Source organism: Aspergillus terreus, genomic scaffold (assembly GCF_000149615.1).
Source record: "Aspergillus terreus NIH2624 scaffold_9 genomic scaffold, whole genome shotgun sequence".
NCBI classification, from domain to species: domain Eukaryota; kingdom Fungi; phylum Ascomycota; class Eurotiomycetes; order Eurotiales; family Aspergillaceae; genus Aspergillus; species Aspergillus terreus.
This window is the reverse complement of record NT_165932.1, coordinates 1,083,365-1,102,114: the sequence shown is the minus strand read 5'-3', so window position 1 is coordinate 1,102,114 and position 18,750 is coordinate 1,083,365. Positions and strand designations below refer to the sequence as shown.

The following is an 18,750-nucleotide window of genomic DNA, read 5'->3' as shown; positions in this document are numbered from 1 at the left end:
CCCAGAAGAAGAGTAAAGACACCATGTCCAAATCATGAAAACCCAGAGGGTGACTACTGTACAACTGTATTGCTACTAACTACTGCACATTCTGCTGCGGACCATGCCCATTCGTCGTAGCTTGGACCAACTCTTGCATCAGAAGCTCATAATTCGAGGCTGTCTCCGGCCGGCGAAAGAGGATGTCTCGAACCACACCCAGCTGCGAGGCATCCGCGTTCGGCGCCTGCTGCAAAAGTTGTTGGATTGCAGGCGAGCTCGCCTGGGCACCGAGAACCTGCACAGCGGCGGCAATTCCGGTGGGAGGAGCTTGCTGGAGCGGTGCAGCTTGGTACGAGCCGTACTGGGGCCCAGACGGCGCTTGCTGCTGTGCCGGCGGCTGACCGTATGGAGCATGCGCGAGCGGAGTCCCACCGAGAGAGGACGGGGTTGGGGTGATTTGAGACGTGGCGCGGGGCCCGGGAGTCATGAACTGCGCCTGCTGAGGCGTCGCAGCACCTGCGGTCATCGGACTTGCCGTTACAGAAGCTCCGGGCTCCTGGCTAGGCTGGTGCGACGAGGGTTGTACAGAGGGAGGGTTGGAATCGCTTGTTTTGACGACGAACACGACGAGAAGGATACGCTCTGGCGTGGGATCTTCGAGCGAATTGTTCTCCAGAAGCTCAATGAACTCCGGTTTCTTGGACGAACCCGCTTCGATGGGGATGAGATAGGTGTCCTTGACGGCTGGTAAAGGATGCTTCCCAACCACGCCATACCGGTTGCGATCTTGGAAGTAGTTGAACAGGTTGTCGAAAGATGCTCGCTCCTTGGGCGAATCAGGACTGCTGATGGAAATGACGGATACATCGGTGGAACTGCTGAAGCGGAGTCCACAGAGATAGTTGCTGGCAAGCTCGATGTCGATTCTTCCATTCACGACCAGAGTCGAAGGCGCCAGCTGTTCCCAGGGAATTCGTCCGCTGAGATCAGCTCCACCGACATGCTTTGCAGACGAAGAGAACTCAGCGATAGCGTTCATCACAACTCTGCCACGCCAGACAACTCCCTCGTCGTGATAATCTTTGGGCGAGTAGGGAGGAGACTCCGGCTCGTCGTCTTTCAACAACTTGTCGATTTCGGCGTCGGCTTGGACTCTGCCAGTAGGTACTGGCTCTCGGATATGAGTAGCGACCTCCGGGAAGACTTGGTCGTGGCTGGTACCACCAGGAGAGTGTCCTCTCGCTGGGAAGTGTTCGTCATGAGGAGCAGGCTTTGTGTCGACCGCCTGTGACTTTGAAGCCCTTCGAGAATCGTCAGACTCGACACGTTGAGCACCTGGACTGCCGGAAGGGCTCCCATCAGCCTCTGCGAGGCTTCGTCGGGCTGGCGCGTTTGAAAAGACCGGTTCGCTGGAGACGTTCTGGTTGTCGTCTTCGATCAACTCCTCTCCCTTATGGGTTCGTCTTATCCGGGGGCCCTGATCCTGCACGATGATATGCTGCCGCTCGGCCTCTCGCTTGATCTCCGCGTCCTTCTGCTGGAGCTCTTCACTTGCCATGTCTTGGGAGCTCATTTTAGACAGGGAGTCTGGGGACAAACTACCTACGAGCAGACGATCTCGTAGAGAAGTGTTCTTCTTTACGTTGAACAAAATCGTCCGCAGTTGTAATTTATATGCCTCTGTTGGCTCCCCCGCTCCTCCGCAGATATTCTGATACATTGCATACTCGATGGCGAGGGCAATTTGCTGACCGACCTCCTCCTTTGTCTTCCCATCAGGCAAGTTAAAGGGCCCGCGCTTCTGAGCCTCAGTAATTTGCTCTACAAACAACCTGGACAGCGCCGTGGCTGCACGACTCCGAGCAGGGTTCGAGATCTCCTCTATGGACGTCACGCCGCCGGTCGCCGCTTGTTCCACAACGACTCCGGGAGGGGAGGCATGGTCGATAACTTCCTGTTTCACTGGAACAGGCCGCGCGGTCGCAGTACCTCTTGCAGGGGAAGTCTTCTGCTGTTTCGACTTGGGGCCCTGTGATGGTGACGCGTTAATGACATGAGAGCGCAATAGCCAAGAGTGAGCACTTACAGGTTCCGGCGTAGGGGCTTCTTCGTGCTCATCAAACTTGCGTTTCTGAGCACTTGTGGATTGTGCATCTGCGGCCTCTTCGGGCTTCTCGGAGACCGGAGTCGCCGCGGTGGCCTCGGTCTGAGACGCGGGTGCTGGAGCAGGCGTCGAGGATGCAGCCGTGCGAGCTGGGGTACTTGCCTCCGTCTTGGCCTCGCTAGGTCTACCTCTGCGTCCGCCCCGTTTCCCCTTTCTGCGCCGTGATTTCTTCTCCTCGGCTTCCTTGCGTCGCTTTTCGGCCGCCTCTTCCCATGGCTTCTCCCCCCGCGCGATTTTATCCAGCAGCTCCCTGTGGTTCTCGGGTTTGCACTGTTCGCAGAAATACTGGTCAGGTTCTTCGCCCTTGGCAAACGTCAGACCCATGCAGTCGTTGTGCTGCCAGGCAGAACACTGGTCACAGCAGATCATATCACGCTCAACGTCTTCCTCTTCTTCATATTCGCCGCAAATGCATCGGATGATCTCCTCTTCTTCACTGGGGGCGGGGGTCGGCTCGACGGAGGACTTTGCGGGCTTATCCTTGGTTTGAGACTTTGTTTTGGACTTTTTCGCAGGCGTCTCCGGGACGAGGTCGAGATTCTTGTGCTGGCCCTTGGTGGAGCGGCCTGACCGGCGCGGTTCATCTGATTTCATCGTTAGCATGTTGCATTTCAAGCCATCGCGTCGGGTCTTTGTGGGTGGGAACCGGTCGTCGCCACACCGGTGGTGCCTGGAGTGGAACAGACTGGTCGCCACGAAGGATGGTACACTATTGCTTACCGGCCATGATTGAGTATGTAAAGAGATGTAGGAGACAAATGAAGGGGGGTTCAAATTGACTACGGCGCGATGTAGAGTGAAAGAAAGTCGCGACCCAGTTGCGCAGCGCACGCCACCGTGGTCTCTTTCTACGGGGATCAGAGGGCTAAAGTAATACACAGGGGAAGACAGTGGACAGTAGCACTGTTACTCGGGTCCACACCGGTATTACTTTATCTTCTCGACGTCTTCCTCCGGGGGTTATTTAGCTGATGTGTCACCGACTCCGGTATCCCAGTGGTCACGGTTGAGGATGTCGCGCGCAGCGTGGATACTTGGCGTGAGCGGGGTCGCGTGAGGATGACCCCTTGTGTGGATATTATCGGGCGCAAAGTCGCGTCTTCGTGCGATAGACTGAGTCGCGTACACGCGCAGACTGTTTCTGCAGGAGATGGAGCTCCGCGGACCGGTGAGGGTGATGGTGGATGATGCGAAGAGGGTATGTGTTGAGAAGGAGATGGATCTAGAAGAGGAAGAGAGAAGAGGAGATTCCGGAAAGTGACAAGAGGGAGATTCGCGACGGACGTGACTCAGCAGATATATCACGTGCCCCTGCAGCTCGGCGGGAACAGGCTTGGCAGACGAAAGGCCTCTTCGCAGGGGAGCTTCGGAAGCATCGCAATCTCCGTCATATCTCCATTCGCGCCTTCGCCATCCATCGTTTCTCTGCTCCCTCGCTGAACCATATTAGCCAGGATTCCCTCCGATCTCTGCTCTTGCAATGTCAGATGTGCGATCGTTACTCCGCAGTGAACTGGCCTCCCGGAAGGGTTCATCCCAGTCATCACGGACTCCCCCGAACCGTGTGACGAAGAAGCGGAAGGTAGATAATGGCGATGACCTGACACGCAAGAAGATGAGACACGCGGTGGCGGCCGCGGATCAGCAGTTATCAGGCTCGCCTGCGGTCCAGCCGCCGAGTGCACAGGCCGTTGATGAGGCAGGCGATCAGGAACTGGAAGAAGTCGAACCCACAGCACAAGAGTTCCCCTCAGAACCAGTACATCAAGTGGAGGCCGTCGTTATGGGTGCCATGTCTTCGGGCCCGCAAGAAACCCTTCAGAATGAATCCACGGAGAATGCTCCGACCATCGATGAGGACGAATGGGCTGCGTTCGAGCGAGATGTCGTTGCGCCCACCAGAGTGCCACAACCTGCCGCTATTGCAGCCGCTGCGACCATTTCAGCAGCACCTATGACAGCGGAAGAAATTGCAGCACAGCAAGAGAAAGATAGTCAGTCCATGGTCCGCTCACGGGAGGCCGAGGCCGAAGGCGAACGGGAAGATGCAGCACGGTTCCTCGAGGATGAATTTGACGAAATGGAACAACTTGAAGAGCGTGTCCGTCGGCTCAAACAAAAGCGGGAAGAACTGAGAACAAGGCGTGCTCAGGAAGCCGCTGACGCAGAGGCCATGGACCAGTCGACGGAGCAAAATGATCATGCGAAAGACAACGAGGACGAAGAGGACGACGACGATGACGATGATGATGACTGGGACAACTGGAGATTTCGGTAATTCTGCGGGAAATGCGAAGGGCCGGAGTAGATAAAAATTGGACAGGCGTCGTTTTCATACACGGGAGGTCAGGTCTTCGGCTTTTCATACTTACGGTTGATACCCCCACGAGCCATGATATCGCACAAACTGTTCCTAATCACTCTAATGAATCTGGATATCTATTGGGACATCGAAGTTGGCGTCTGTTGTATCTATGTGTCTTATTATCTTGTCCTCGGCGACATTCCCGTCGACCAGACGGTGTAGCGATATATGTCATAGGATGCAGGAATATACATTGTATTTTTACACGACATAAGGCATACGTGACTTTCATTTATATAAGGGCCTTGCGATATGCAAATACTACACACCTTAGCTTTCACCGTCCTTTTCGTCCCCCGTTTGGGTCGCTCCCTCTGCTTCAATATGGCTCCGAAGCCCTGCCTTTCCAACCCTCAAAGCTTCTTCGATCTCAGCCTCTCCTTCCTTCAGAAGACTTCTACCCCGGAGAAGGTCACTCCGTTGTTTGCGTTTGTTCTCTTGTACTTGTTTCTCGCGTTCGGCCAATGCCTTTTCCCGTTTCTCGCGTTCCACCCTCTTGCGCTCCATTTCCTCTCGCTGTTCAGGAGTCAAATTCTCCTGTTCCGGCGCCGGCGGCAACGTCGAGATGTAAGTCTCGATCAGAGGATCTCGAATCTTTGGTGTCAGGGCGATATATCGAAGATCCGTGATAAGACTTGTCGGGAGCGCTTCCAGGCTGGACGAACGGTTCAATTCGTGCAACGGTATCGACTTCAGTAGGGCAGAGAGATCGGATTTTCGCGTGCTTTCGGGCGTCTTCAAACGTGAGACAAGTTCACGGTAGTATTTCTCACGATCTTTGTCCGACAGCTGCGAATCTCTCATCTCGGGCTCTTTTCGATACTTGCGTTTGAACTCGGGCCAATAGAGCTTCGGAGTCGCGTGGTCTTGGAGGAAGGCCAAGTATTTGATCCGAGGGTCTTTCTTTTCCTGTTTTTCTTTGCGTTCCTTGAGTTTTTGTATACGATCACGGCTCCACTGAGACCAGACTTCACGGCGTGCTTTCATATTCGGAAGTGCCGTGTATCGAGAATCCTCTATGATACGACCTTCTTCAATAATCTTCTCCCAAGTCGAGTATGGGTTAATATGGTAGTCGTCGAGAAGGTCATGGAAGAGCGCAGACGCATCCTCATCCGTAAGCGGCAAGCCTTCTGCGCCTTCCTCCCATTCGCCCTCTCCGGGCTCTCCATACTCACCAGGGTCGAGCCCATATTCTTCGCCCATTGCCGCAAGTTGATATTCAATATCTTCTTCTGTGAATTCAACCGGCCCTTCCTGATCTTCGCCTTCGGTTCTCGGTCGTTTAGACGGATGATCCCCGTCCTCGCTGTCGGTGACTTCCACTTCTTCATACTCGTCGCTCTCCTCTTCCTCGTCGGGTCGGTGTCCTTCCTGTTCGGATGTACCTGGCCTTGGTTCTGGAGCCGGCGTTCCATGCTTTGGACTCTCTTCGCCCCGCTCCTTTCTTTCCTTTGCTTCTCTCTCTAGACGGTCAAACTCCACAACGCCTTTCATTACGTCTGGCGGGAACTTCCAAAAACTTTCGTTTGTCTCGAGGTTATGAACGAATCTCCGTCCAAGCCTGGTTTTCACGAGAACCCATGGGGCACACCCGGGAATAGGATGCTTGGTTTTCGGGCGATCTTCCGGACCCCGACTTTTGCGGTCATGATAGCTTTTTCCGCCGCGAAAGCCCCCTCGAGATTGTCCATAATACGGAGTCCCATACGAAGGGGCGCCAGTTCCGAACCCATGAGGGGCGTAGGGAGTCGAGGAAAACGGCGGAAGGGTGTCTGGGATAAGATGTGAGACTTCGGGGGCCGGTTGGGGTTCTGGAGGAGGCGCTTGAGGTCGGGTGTATGTGGATTGCTTTGTCTGCGCATTATAGTAATATATGTGGCCTGCTTGTTCGTTAGAGAGTTATTATAATTCCTGTCACCGAGAAACGAACCCGAAGGAGCTCTATGCTCGGTCCACCCGGGGGGTAACGGAGGCGGCGGCGTGTATGTTGATTTAAGCATTATTTGTGAGATATATGAGAATCGCGAGGGTGGTTGACGAAAGTAGGAGAAATTAGATTATGCGGAACTTCAAAAGACCATGCTTGAGAACTGCAAGCGCCTTTCATAGACGGTCTAGGACTGACTGCGGAATTTGCAGTGGTCGCGAGAGCTTCGCATACGAATTGGGAGTGGTCCGAGCTTGGCAACTGGAGGACGCGCCAGGGCGAGTTGCCTGGGCCGCCGCCGCTTGAGCTCAGCCGGAACCACCATCATCATCATCCTTCCCACCCTACCTTACCTCTCCGTCCATTCTCCGCCATTCTCCATCTCCCTTTTCTCTTTGGATTTTCCGGAACTGCTTGTTGAACCGTTGCACTCTTTCATAATATCCTCGCCCCGCTTTTACGTTCACCATGTCACGCAGATACGATTCCAGAGTACGCCTATCTGCTCCAATCCCGTCACTCCGCAAGCTCCAGCTAACCGGTTGACGCTATTCATAGACCACCATCTTCTCTCCGGAAGGTCGTCTCTACCAGGTTGAATATGCGCTCGAGGCTATCTCGCACGCTGGTACTGCTCTAGGAATCCTGGCCAAGGATGGGATCGTTTTGGCCGCAGAGAAAAAGGTGACCAGCAAGCTCCTAGAGCAGGACACGTCGGCGGAGAAGCTCTACACATTGAACGAGTATGTCCCATGCAATTATCACCGTGGATTTCTTTTGTATTTTCTGTCGATCGCTAACGTCTCCCTCCTCCAGCAACATGATCTGTGCTGTGGCTGGTATGACGGCCGACGCCAACATCCTCATCAACTACGCCCGCCAAGCCGCCCAGCGGTATCTCCTTACATACAACGAAGAAATCCCGTGCGAGCAGCTCGTCCGTCGACTGTGCGATCTCAAACAAGGTTACACCCAGCATGGTGGTCTTCGTCCATTCGGTGTGTCGTTCATCTACGCCGGCTACGACCCTCTTCGGGAGTTTCAGTTGTACCAGAGCAACCCGAGTGGTAACTACGGCGGGTGGAAGGCTACCAGTGTGGGAGCGAACAATGCCAGTGCCCAGAGCCTGCTCAAGCAAGACTACAAGGAGGATTGTGATCTGAAGGAGGCGTGTGCCATGGCGGTCAAGGTTCTGAGCAAGACCATGGATTCAACGAAGCTGAGCAGCGAGAAGAGTGAGGCGCCCTCGTTCCTGACTCAGAGCTCATCTGTCCGAAACACTCACTAACCGTCTTTTAGTCGAATTCGCAACCGTGGGCAAGACCGCAGAGGGCAAGGTTTACCATCACCTGTGGAATGCTGACGAGATCAACGCCCTCTTGCGGGAACATGGACTGGCAAAGGTCGACGACGAGCCTGAGGCTGGTGATATAAAATAAAAAGCGTAATAAGAGATTCCTTCCCCTGACTGTCTCGCTCAGATAATTGCATCTATTTTCTATGTTTGACTCCCGATTCAATAGAAACGGCTTTTCCAGGCTTTATCTTTGACCGTGTAGTATCAATATCGTATGACAGCCCGCGTTTCGAGAGACGATGCACATGCAGGACGGAGATGAAGCCTGCATGTAGAGCCCAACTGATGTCGCTCACTGGTGACGTGGCAGGCAACATCGTCAATCTGAGCGACAGACAAGTCCATTGTTGTGTTTGCTCTCCCACTCTTCATCCCGTTTTGATTATGCTGGTCTCAGAACTTGAATGATCAATGGACCACGTAGTCTGAAGAGTCCAGCTGTCAGGTGCAGGGTCTCTGCGGGATTTAACGCCTGCTATTCAAATGTTGTATATAAGACCTGTGTTAGACCCAGACCCGGCTTGATCACTCAAAGCATGTCGCAATGAGAGTCCTGCCTAGTCATTTCCACTTATTATATCGGATCATCTCCATCCAACAGCCACGGCTCATTCCAGTGTCAATATATATCAGCACGCAGAAAGTTGATCGAGACCTTTGAGGGCTCTTCATCATGCAGCGCATAACGGAGCACACGCGCAAGACTACACAGGACCAATCTTCCCATGGATAGGGACTAGGAACACCCAGGGCAACCCGTGTTGTTTCTATGGTGAGGGTATGGCCTGCCCGATTGGGCCATGATGGTTGGAAGCATGGGCGTCATCACGTGCATTCTCGCGGGGTATTCACCACTGCAACAACATGCAACAACCTCCTTCAGCCCAACAAATCAAGCAGAGCCTCCTTTCCGCCTCTGAAGGAATCAAGTTCTACCTATCCTTTGCGTTCTTGAAACCAAGGGGAGTGGTATTCACATGACACCTTCTGATCGGTGCAATTTCCCCTACGATCACAAACGTCTCATCGCCTCGCCTCGAGCCGCTGAATAGGCGCCAATCGAGTGGAACGACCCCTTCAACATTCCAAACAATATGCAAGATTTGCCAAAATGAAGAGATTTCATTGGACTCGGTATCTCAGAGTCATCGTTAAACACTCATCCCAAAGCTTTTCCTCCAATCAAACTACCGGCGTGATACCATGCTGAGAATAACAGCCCGATGTTGATGACCCAACGAACCAAACAAGTCAAAGGTCACCCGGATTGAAACATGAAAACAAGGGTCATTAACAAGAAATACATGGTATTCGCGATTTGAAGTACGAGAAAACAAACCAACTGACGATGAAACAGCTCCGAAAGAAAACAAGAGACAAGGAATGTGATCCGCCTCCTTTTCCCGCATCTCAAGACAACGCTCTTCGTCGGTCCTCGCGCTCTCTCTGAAGCTGGTAAATTTCCTTTTCCAGCTCCATGATGATAGTCTGCGATTTGTCCATGGACGCCACAAGATTGGCCCCTTCGCGTTTCCATCGGTTCAGCCGTTCCATCTCGGCGCTTCGCCGCCGGAACTTGGTTTCGATCTTCTCGCAGAGGCGGCATTTCGTCGCCTCAAACTCGGTCATGTTGACAAGTCTCATACCGCATGTTTCGCCGGTACGGTACTCGTAATTGCATCGGTGAGCAAAGTTGGTCCAACTCCAGTCCCCGCACGCAAATCTCTTTTGGTTGTAGAAGCACATGCCTATCAGATCCGTCAGAGAATGCCCGTTTGGAATCAGGATAAAACTGACTTGCTCTAAACAGAGTATTGTTGTTTCACCTTGTGTGCTATACTCTATTGGCTCCAGCCGTAGAACCTCTCGGCTTGCAGACGTTTGATAGGCTAAGCGTGAACAATGCTGCCGAACGTCGATGGAAGTTTTCAAGTTGAAACAGTTCACGGTTAAAGGAAAGGCCTATCGCTTATGATATTTCCTGAGAATGTTTTGACTGAAACTGAGATTGATTCACCCTCGATCCAGGGGAGGGACTCAGTGGCCCTATTTATGTTTCGCTCAAAGAGCCTGGGTTACGATTCAGCCATTCTCTGCTACATCAACCCACTGTCGATCAACCTTCAACCGACGCTTGATGGCTTATCGTCTACGGCACTCCATCATCACACTCACATCACATCCTTCCGGCTCCTTGCGGTTGGCTCCAACGAATTCGCCCAGCAGTGGAGACACGAGACGTCCACAACATCTATCTTGCGGGACCACCGTAATCACCGGGTGCTTCACGAATGCATGCATCCCGCTGTCGTGGCATCAGTATCCATTCAAGTTCAAGTTGAACACACTAAAATCCCTCACTCTGAACTAAATGCCTGGCTGTCTCAGCTGGGCCTGGGCTGTCATTGCTGCCTTGGTTTTTCGATTGATATTCCCCGCTCATTGACCTATCCTTGCTCTGTTGAGTGGCCTTTTTGTGACCCAAACCTTTGATCTGCTAAATCAAAGCTCCTGCATGGCCCGCCACTCCTCGTGCCAGCTGTCATGTCGTCTTACACCGAGCCTCTCGCTCACAATTAATCTAGCCGGATGGGATTGAAACGTCGGAGACCAAGTTACGAGCTGAGGCCCGCCACTATTGCAGTGGTTACCTTGATAGCTCAGGTTAGCACGTCACAGATCTTCCCTACACCCAAGTTTCTATTCCCTAACGGCCAATCGGTTTTGCCACTGTTGGCTTCAAGTGCCATTGACATATCAGAGCCGGTTTCTGCCCGAGAGACCACCGTTCCAATTGGGAGAATCCGAACAGGGAACGGCGTCCCCATTCCCATTACGTTGTTGGGTTACTGTGGGATTCTCGGCCTTGGTGACGGCATCCTGCTGCAAATAACCCTTGTCGTCTACCCTCCTTCTCTCATGGAGCTGAAGTTTGGCCACACGAATGTGTGGTTCGTGTGCCAATGACCCGCTTCCTGCTCGCCGCATGTTCCCGTCCAATTTCCATGATGGTATGGCCCTTGCCATTAGTGTCGGGAGACGCGTCACAAGAAGATATTGATTGGCAATCCGTGCATCTTTGATTATGCTTTTCCCACCACCGCAGCTATTGATGTGGCATGATGAACCTAGGAGGCCATTCGCAGCCGATCTCTTTCAGCTGATCTTTCACACCTGCAGAGGAATAATCCCGCATGTGTCCCCGCTTGTGTGCAGGGTTCATTTCAATTCCCATGTCTGCATCTGGAAAGATGATAGGACACTGCTTCCAACCATCGGTCGTGGTAGATACAGGCCGTAGTACGGTCCTGCTACTGTTGAACCCATGCATCTGCACTTGAGCTCGGAGACTCTGACGTGGCGCTTTTCGTCTGGCCCAGTGCGTGAGTTTTTCGGTTTCTCAGGCTGATGGGCGAAATCCGGACGAGGCAGTTGGTCAATCATTGATCAATGTGTATAATGCGCAGATGAGTTCCGGGCGTCTTTCCCCGGCATTGACGAATGAATCGCCAATTTTCTGCGGCCTCCGTGTGTCCGAGCCTTGCATAGCCTGGCCCCATTGAGTTCGATCATCTTTCTGTCGACAACTGCGGCACAGGAGTGTCGGACTAGTCATCCGACTTGGCTGCTACGATAATGTCAAGCCGAACGGTGGACCCAATAGTGACGCTTTGCTGCCAACGCAGCAGCCTCTTGTGATGAGCCTACAGCCTCAAATTGTATAACGACATGGCGCACTGACTGCATTTCCCGAAGCGAAGTTGGTTTGATGTCACAATGCGATTTGCCACCATTCCACCCTCCCACATGCTGCCTGACTTCGGACTCTTCTAGCCTTCTCATACTTACGATTATCCCGACGCAGGAGACAAGGATAAAGCCTCCGATGCTGACAGAGCGTCCTGCCAACCGTGTGTAGTTGATGCCGGGTACCATCGGATTTGTCCCCACAACACTCGTTACCTGCTTTGTTTGTGTTTAGTAGGACGTTGAAATTGAATTTATGACCCACATGTTGGGACCATTGTGCTGGGCGGTTTCAGTCCCGTGACCGCAGAGGGACCAGCAGTTCCTTTGCATTCTACGCCCATGTGCTTCGCAGGCGACAAATGGAAGTCGATTACCACCCCGTCGAATTTTTAAGGTGAGAAGAGAGCCATTCCTATGTTGGCTTTGTGCGTCTGGATTGGCTCATCAAAAAATGCACACTAAACATTGTCAGCCGATCATGTCCAATGAAGCCCTTCAGCGGGCCAAGGCCCGCATGCAGCTAAAGAGGAACCCTGTCCTTGCATCTTTAGTTTTCCAGGGGCCAGACACAGCCTGCATTTGCAGGGTGGGCCTTCACATCGGGATCTCGCGTCCGCCTATACATCGAGTTTCTTATGACACTGCAAATTGAGGGGGGCGACATAATGCCTGAACAACTTCCTCTAGCACCCAACCTAACCAATTCCGGCCATTAGGCCATCACATTGACGGGCAGTGATCATGCACCTGGCGTGTGCTCCCCCGTACTTGGATGTTTACCCCGACCCGTCAGCATCCATACAGCGGCCGTCACAACCGGGCTTGCTAAAATGGTCAAAAGGTAATTGAATGCCGCGAGTACTGATTGCCCATCGACACGGTGTTTACGATTCTTGCATCTCACCCGAAGAGTATGTGCAAAGTGTGGTACCGACTGCACGAGCACTGTGCCATCACACTGCGGATTCTACGGCTCTCTGGTTCAGATCGACGTGGCCGAACTATCTAGTCATTGGTAGGGAAGCCTGCTCTGTTCTCAAACTAATAGCAAATGTACCATGGATGGTAAGCGTAGAGATGCTCCTTTGGCTTCCAATACACAAGACACTTCGGTACTATCTCGTTGCCAGAAATGTATTCCTTCATCGGTCTAATGAAACATACCAAGGAATAAGACTTGTTCATTTCTCTATGATGTAGTGTCTACTGGTCTGGTGGTTGTGACGTCCTTTCAAGTTGTATGTTGTCACGTGGTGGGACAACCCTAGACAGGACCATGACGTCAATATGATACTTCAATAAATGACCTTTCTGTTTTCCGATCAATTCCTCTTCTTTCAACCATTCGCATACGAACTAACACCTGAGATATCGAAATCAGGTGTAGGAAGGTATGTACAGATATTTCGGACCGCAGTTGGGGCAAGCCGTCTCGTTTACTGACGACCATGATATCAGTTCCTAGTATACTACTAGATATATCACCACAGAAAGAAACTATCAACAACCTCAAGCGCACAAAGATGTGGAACGAAATCGCATCAGTGGCAAGACCAGCAATCCGAAACACCCAGACGATCCGATCACAGTCACTGGGCCGTCCCATCGTCCCAGCTCTCGTCGCCCAGCAAAGAAGCTTTCGGTCAATCCCCAGCCTGAACAAGACCAAGCAGCAAGCGAAAGAGGAAGACCACTTCCACGACCGAACAATTCTAGACCCGCAACGATCCGAAGTGTCGAAGACTGGCACGGACGAGGAGGTCGCCGGCCATCAGTCGGCCTTTGATCCCAGCAAACCGGCTCCCGAGAGTTCGCTCGAGGCTGCGGAGCAAGAGTCCAAGCAGGAAGGGAAGATCAGCAATCCCCTGAACGTTAGTCCGGCGAACAAAGATGTGAGCCACGCACGGGATCCACAGGAGGGAGGCCCCGACCACAATGCCGAGAAGTCCGGGCCGAGTTCGAGGGGGTGGACGAGGAAGCATCGTGAGGTTAATACTGGGAAGAAATAGAGAGATCTAGAGGGCTTAGCTGGGATGTTTCAGATCTGTTGTGCTGTTTGAGCTCGGAATACTCTCTGTCTGCTCCCGATGACGTCCGTCATTTGGGGTACATGTCTGCTGCATTGAAATGCTCTAACGGCGAATTGCTATGGAACAACTATGTATGGTATTCACGTGGGCTACATAATGGAATATGAACATATAAACAAAACACGGGCGCCGCCATCATTGGTTTCATGAACTCGGAAGCTCTACTCCTTTCCTAGCTTGATAATATCGCTTCCACCCAGCACCCAGACCTTCTCACTCCCCGCGGGAACATCGCCTTCTAGGGCTTTGAGTCCCGCGTTGACCGCGGCTTTGGCAATCACATCGGCATCCTGCGCCCAGCTATCCTTCAAGCCCGAGTGCACCTTTCCGGCAAAGCCCGCAATGTAGCGAGCGGCCGCCTCCAGGGGCCGGCTTTCTTCCCGGGTGCCAGAGATAAGGCCCGGGCGGAGGATGACGGTGTGTTCAAAGCCCATCGCCTTCGCCTCTTCTTCAATTTCGCCCTTCATACGCGAGTAGGGGATCGAGGAGTCCTTGCTGGCCCCGCTGCTGGAGACCAGGACGTAGACCTTGGTGCCGGCGTCGCGGGCGGCGCGGGCCATCTCGACGTTCAAGCCGTGCTCGATCTTGTATTGGTTCTCGAACCCGCCCGCCGCCGCGCGGGTCGTACCAAAGGAAGAGAAGAAGATTGACGGGATGGGAGTGAGCGCCGACAGCTGGCTGGCCCACTTGGATGTATCATCTGACACGAACGTCGTCAGCTTGGCCTGGGCGGCGCTGGCCGCGTTGGGCGTGCGACGCGAGATCGTGTCCACCCGCGCAACAGAAGGGTGCGCCAGTAGGCTGGTTAGGATGTGACTTCCCTGGACGTCTTCATCAGCTCATACTGAACAGACAGAATGCAGGGTCTACGTAGGACTTGTGTAGGGGATGACGGCACTTACCACCATGCCTGTACACCCGATCAAGGCGACGCTTGCCATGATGTTTGCGTGTAATGAAGTGTGGGGATAATTGTTACTAGGTATTGTTATTGTGAAGCTCTTATGCTCTATACGGGTGGAAGGGAGTCGGTGGAAGATGACGTGGGTAGCTCTGAGAGCAGGGGGCGCTAGACTGTTTTGAGAGATGACGAAACTGATGCCTTAGTGCCTGACTGCCTTTCTGCCTGAAGGAGACAACTGCTGACTAAGTGGCGAACCGGCCGAGAAGAACTTTCTGCCGCTATGCACCGCCTGCTGATGCGGAAAAATGGTTATCGATAAGAAATTGCGTGATTGCCACTAGCCGGATCGGGGAAGGGACCTGGGGGATTTTCTATACAACTCCGGGTGGAGGGGGAATTTCCCCATTCTCTCTCTCTCACTCTTCTTCGTCTTCTTCTTCTCCATTCCTGTCCTCCTTCTTCCTCCCGTTCCTCATCAAGCGGGATATCTTGCAGGATGGCTTCCTTGTCCGCTCTCAGTGGCCCTACCTATGTCACTGCGCAGACCCTCATCCAGCAGGTGGCGTATGCCCTGAGTGATAAGATCTTCTCTTACTCCCCGGAGTCGTTTGATCTGGACGCTGCTCTTCGGGAATGGGCTGCTCGCAAGGAAACTAACGCCAATGGCGAGTCACCCGCCGTCAAGGCCATGGAGACTCGTCAGGGTGCTGGTAACATCGCCCTCGGATACTTGTTCTCCCAGGACTTCGACCTGAAGAAGCGTCACGTCCCTCAGGGTATTGTCGCCTCCTCCGCAACCCTTCCCTACATGCGCTCCGCTTTGGAGCAGCTTTCGCTACTGTATTCCGTCGCTAGCCCCGTTGCCGCTCACGTTGCCGCTGTCGACTATGCCGAGGAGGGCCTTGTCTCCGACTATGCGTCGGCCCTCTCCCTCGCCGAAGAGCTTGGTCTGGGTCTTGTTTCCAGTGCTTCCGTCCATGAGGCACAGCACATGGCCCTCCTTACCACTCTTCTGGCCTCTGTTCTTCCCTCCGTCCACATCTACGATGGTGTTCGCGTAGGACGGGACCACACCCGGGTCATTGATGTCTTGGACCAGGCGGGTCTCTCTCGCACCTACGAGTCGGTTCGCAAGACGCTGGAGGATACCCGAAGCCGTCATCTTGACAACCAGGGCAAGCTGTTGGAGTTGCTTCAGGCTCTGAACGGCGAGCTTGGCACCGACTACGGCCTTTTCGAGTACCACGGACACGCTGAGCCTGTTTCTGTCCTCGTTGCGTTCGGCACCGTCGAGGCTTCTCTCACGGCGCAAGTTGCCCGTTCTCTGGCTAAGGATGGTATTCCCGTTGGTGTGATCAACGTGCGCGTCTATCGCCCATTTGTGGAGGAGGAGTTCCTCCGCGTGCTGCCCCAGTCTGTCAAGACTGTTGGCGTTCTCGGCCAGGTCGCCGACGAGCAGGCTGTTCAGGAGCAAGGCATTCGCTCTGCTCTCTACGAGGATGTTCTCGCGGCACTTACCTTCGCTACCGGCCGTGAACACGCGCCGACCTGTGTCGACATCAAGTATCCTCGCTCTCAGCGTTGGGACTTGATCAACACTGCCGCTGCGTTCCAGCTCGTCTTCGAGAAGCCAATTGTCCCCGCCGATGGTCAATCTGCTCCTCTGCAGTTGCTCGACCCCGCCTCCGTGCAGGAGTACTCCTTCTGGGATGTGGATAGCTCTGTCTGCGACGCTGCGGCCATCGAGCTCTCCCAGGCTCTTGCAGCTGACTCCGCCAGCAACGTCACTACCAGCAAGGTCCATGATAACCTTATCCAGGGAGGTGCGGTCCGCGTCGATATTCGAAAGAGCTCCAAGATTGTTGACGCTCCTTATGCCGTGACCGCCGCCGATACTACTTACGTTGGCGACATTAAGCTTCTCTCGGAGATTGATATCCTAGCTTCCGTCAAGGAGAATGGCAAGCTGATTGTCAATGCTCCTGCTGTCAAGGATGACGAGCTCGAGAAGAAATTGCCTGCGGCTTTCAAGCAGGCTGTTTCTCAGCGCGGCGTGTCTCTCTATGTAGTGGACCCGTCGGTTGCGGAGGACTCAACCCTCTCCTCCGTCGTCCTTCAGACTGCCTTCCTCCGTGTTGCACTTCCGTCTCTGGAGAGTGTGGGCGTTAAGAAGCTCGGCTCCATCAACGGCAAGACTGAAGCTCTGCAGAAGGTCAGCGATGACCTGAACAAGATGCTCCGCCAAATTGAGATCCCCGAGGCCTGGAAGACTCCCGAGGAGGGCGCTGAGGCTCCTCAACTCCCCAAGGATATCTCCCTCAACAGCTTTGTCTCGTTCGACAAGGATGTGGCCGAACCTGCCCCTCTTCTCAAGGATTGGCAGGCGGCTGCTAAGGGCCTTGTCTTCAAGGAGGCCTACGGAACCAAGACGGCTCTTCGTCCTGATACTGCTGCGAAGACCTTCACTGTTCATGTCAGCGAGAACCGCCGCTTGACCCCTGTCACTTACGATCGCAACATCTTCCACATTGAGTTCGATCTGGGTGACTCTGGTCTCAAGTACGACATCGGCGAGGCCCTGGGTGTCCATGCCGAGAACGACCCTCAGGATGTTGCTGAGTTCATCAAGTTCTATGGCCTGAACCCTGATGACATCGTCGAGGTCCCCAGCCGTGAGGACCCTGCTGTTCTTGAGAACCGTACTGTTCACCAGGCTCTTGTCCAGAACATTGACATCTTTGGTCGCCCTCCCAAGCGCTTCTACGAAGCTCTTGCCGAGTTTGCCACCGACGAGAAGGAGAAGAAGCTTCTCCTCACCCTGGGTAGCGCTGATGGCGCCGTCGAGTTCAAGCGTCGCTCGGAGGTTGACACCATTAACTTCGCCGATCTTCTGCTCGAATTCCCCTCAGCTCGTCCCGACTTCCACGACCTGATCCGCATTGTCGGACCCTTGAAGCGCCGTGAATACTCCATCGCGTCTTGCCAGAAGGTTACTCCCAACTCCGTCGCCCTCATGATTGTGGCCGTCAACTGGACCGACCCCAAGGGCCGCGAACGCTATGGTCTGGCTACTCGCTACTTGAGCCGCCTCCAGCCTGGGACTCCCGTTACTGTCAGCGTGAAGTCCAGTGTCATGAAGCTGCCGCCCAAGTCTACCCAGCCCGCTGATCATGGCTGGTCTTGGAACCGGTCTTGCTCCCTTCCGTGCCTTTGTCCAGCACCGTGCTCTGGAGAAGGCCCAGGGTAAGGAGATTGGCTCCGTCCTGCTGTACATGGGCTCTCGTCACCAGCGCGAGGAGTACTGCTACGGCGAGGAATGGGAGGCGTACCAGGAGGCTGGTGTCATCACCGTGCTAGGCCGCGCCTTCTCTCGTGATCAGCCCGAGAAGATCTACATTCAGGATCGCATGCGGCAGACCTTGCCCGAAATAATTCAGGCTTACATCCGTGAGGAGGGTGCTTTCTACCTTTGCGGTCCTACCTGGCCCGTTCCTGACGTCACTGCCGTGCTGGAAGAGGCTATTGCCACTGAGGCTAAGAACAACGGCAAGAAGGTGGAGACTCGCAAGGAGATCGAGAAGCTCAAGGACGAGGAGAGATACGTTCTTGAGGTGTACTAGATGCCAGACGTTGGTACATATGTGCAAAAATTTGGTCCTTTCTTGTTTCTCGATTTGCGGGCATTATTTGATGACTACCCCTGTATCTTGCTTTAGAATCCGCAATACACCATAGATTTGTTTATGAATAGCAATTCATCTGTCAACTAACGGCTCATTTTATTTCCTCCCGCATATCTCGCCGTGGGTCCAGGCACTAGTCGTTATGCGATCAGAGTAAGACAGCACCAGGCACAATCGATAATCATGTTTGCGGAGAAGTTCAACGCAGCACTTGAATCCTAGACGACTTGAATGAACACAGCCGATACGAAAGAGAGCAGCCAATTCAACCAACGAACGATGTATTGATATCTTGCTGGATAAGAGGAAGAGCCTGTCAATGTTGAAATAAGATATTGTAGTCTTATGATCTTACTCTTCCTCTCCGCATACTCCAGAATCCTCTTCTACCCATGCACATAACGTATTACAGAACACAGCATACCACACACCAGACCTTTCTGGAAAGTAGCCGGTGCATAGTCGCCGTCGTATGTCCTTCTGTACCACACCCTCAGTGTGATCTTGATTTGTATCGAGAACATG

At 53.5% G+C, this 18,750-nt stretch overlaps 8 protein-coding genes across 8 annotated transcripts; 4 read left to right on the top strand and 4 right to left on the bottom strand.

Annotated features, from left to right (window-relative positions):
• Positions 1–79: 79 nt before the first annotated feature.
• On the bottom strand, positions 80–2,873 carry ATEG_06658 (putative PHD finger domain protein; the record flags this gene model as incomplete). Its single annotated transcript, XM_001215836.1, has 2 exons — positions 80–2,730; positions 2,867–2,873. The coding sequence occupies 2 exons, from the start codon at positions 2,871–2,873 to the stop codon at positions 80–82; spliced, it is 2,658 nt and encodes an 885-aa protein (XP_001215836.1).
• Positions 2,874–3,626: 753 nt separating this feature from the next.
• Positions 3,627–4,424, top strand: ATEG_06657 (uncharacterized protein; the record flags this gene model as incomplete). The annotated part of the gene is made up of 1 exon (XM_001215835.1): positions 3,627–4,424. The coding sequence occupies one exon, from the start codon at positions 3,627–3,629 to the stop codon at positions 4,422–4,424; it is 798 nt and encodes a 265-aa protein (XP_001215835.1).
• A 357-nt stretch (positions 4,425–4,781) lies between these two features.
• Positions 4,782–6,376, bottom strand: ATEG_06656 (FF domain protein; the record flags this gene model as incomplete). The annotated part of the gene is made up of 2 exons (XM_001215834.1): positions 4,782–5,899; positions 6,106–6,376. 2 exons carry the CDS (start codon positions 6,374–6,376, stop codon positions 4,782–4,784), a joined length of 1,389 nt encoding a protein of 462 aa, XP_001215834.1.
• A 533-nt stretch (positions 6,377–6,909) lies between these two features.
• pre9 (proteasome core particle subunit alpha 3) lies at positions 6,910–7,880 on the top strand (the record flags this gene model as incomplete). The annotated part of the gene is made up of 4 exons (XM_001215833.1): positions 6,910–6,933; positions 7,000–7,184; positions 7,258–7,676; positions 7,741–7,880. The coding sequence occupies 4 exons, from the start codon at positions 6,910–6,912 to the stop codon at positions 7,878–7,880; spliced, it is 768 nt and encodes a 255-aa protein (XP_001215833.1).
• A 1,328-nt stretch (positions 7,881–9,208) lies between these two features.
• Positions 9,209–9,427, bottom strand: ATEG_06654 (uncharacterized protein; the record flags this gene model as incomplete). The annotated part of the gene is made up of 1 exon (XM_001215832.1): positions 9,209–9,427. The coding sequence occupies one exon, from the start codon at positions 9,425–9,427 to the stop codon at positions 9,209–9,211; it is 219 nt and encodes a 72-aa protein (XP_001215832.1).
• A 3,179-nt stretch (positions 9,428–12,606) lies between these two features.
• Positions 12,607–13,745, top strand: ATEG_06653 (uncharacterized protein; the record flags this gene model as incomplete). The annotated part of the gene is made up of 4 exons (XM_001215831.1): positions 12,607–12,613; positions 12,749–12,786; positions 13,039–13,531; positions 13,591–13,745. The coding sequence occupies 4 exons, from the start codon at positions 12,607–12,609 to the stop codon at positions 13,743–13,745; spliced, it is 693 nt and encodes a 230-aa protein (XP_001215831.1).
• Positions 13,746–13,799: 54 nt separating this feature from the next.
• ATEG_06652 (uncharacterized protein) lies at positions 13,800–14,579 on the bottom strand (the record flags this gene model as incomplete). Its single annotated transcript, XM_001215830.1, has 2 exons — positions 13,800–14,459; positions 14,541–14,579. The coding sequence occupies 2 exons, from the start codon at positions 14,577–14,579 to the stop codon at positions 13,800–13,802; spliced, it is 699 nt and encodes a 232-aa protein (XP_001215830.1).
• A 459-nt stretch (positions 14,580–15,038) lies between these two features.
• Positions 15,039–18,162, top strand: ATEG_06651 (sulfite reductase subunit alpha; the record flags this gene model as incomplete). Its single annotated transcript, XM_001215829.1, has 3 exons — positions 15,039–17,692; position 17,785; positions 17,833–18,162. The coding sequence occupies 3 exons, from the start codon at positions 15,039–15,041 to the stop codon at positions 18,160–18,162; spliced, it is 2,985 nt and encodes a 994-aa protein (XP_001215829.1).
• Between the last annotated feature and the right edge of the window lie 588 nt (positions 18,163–18,750).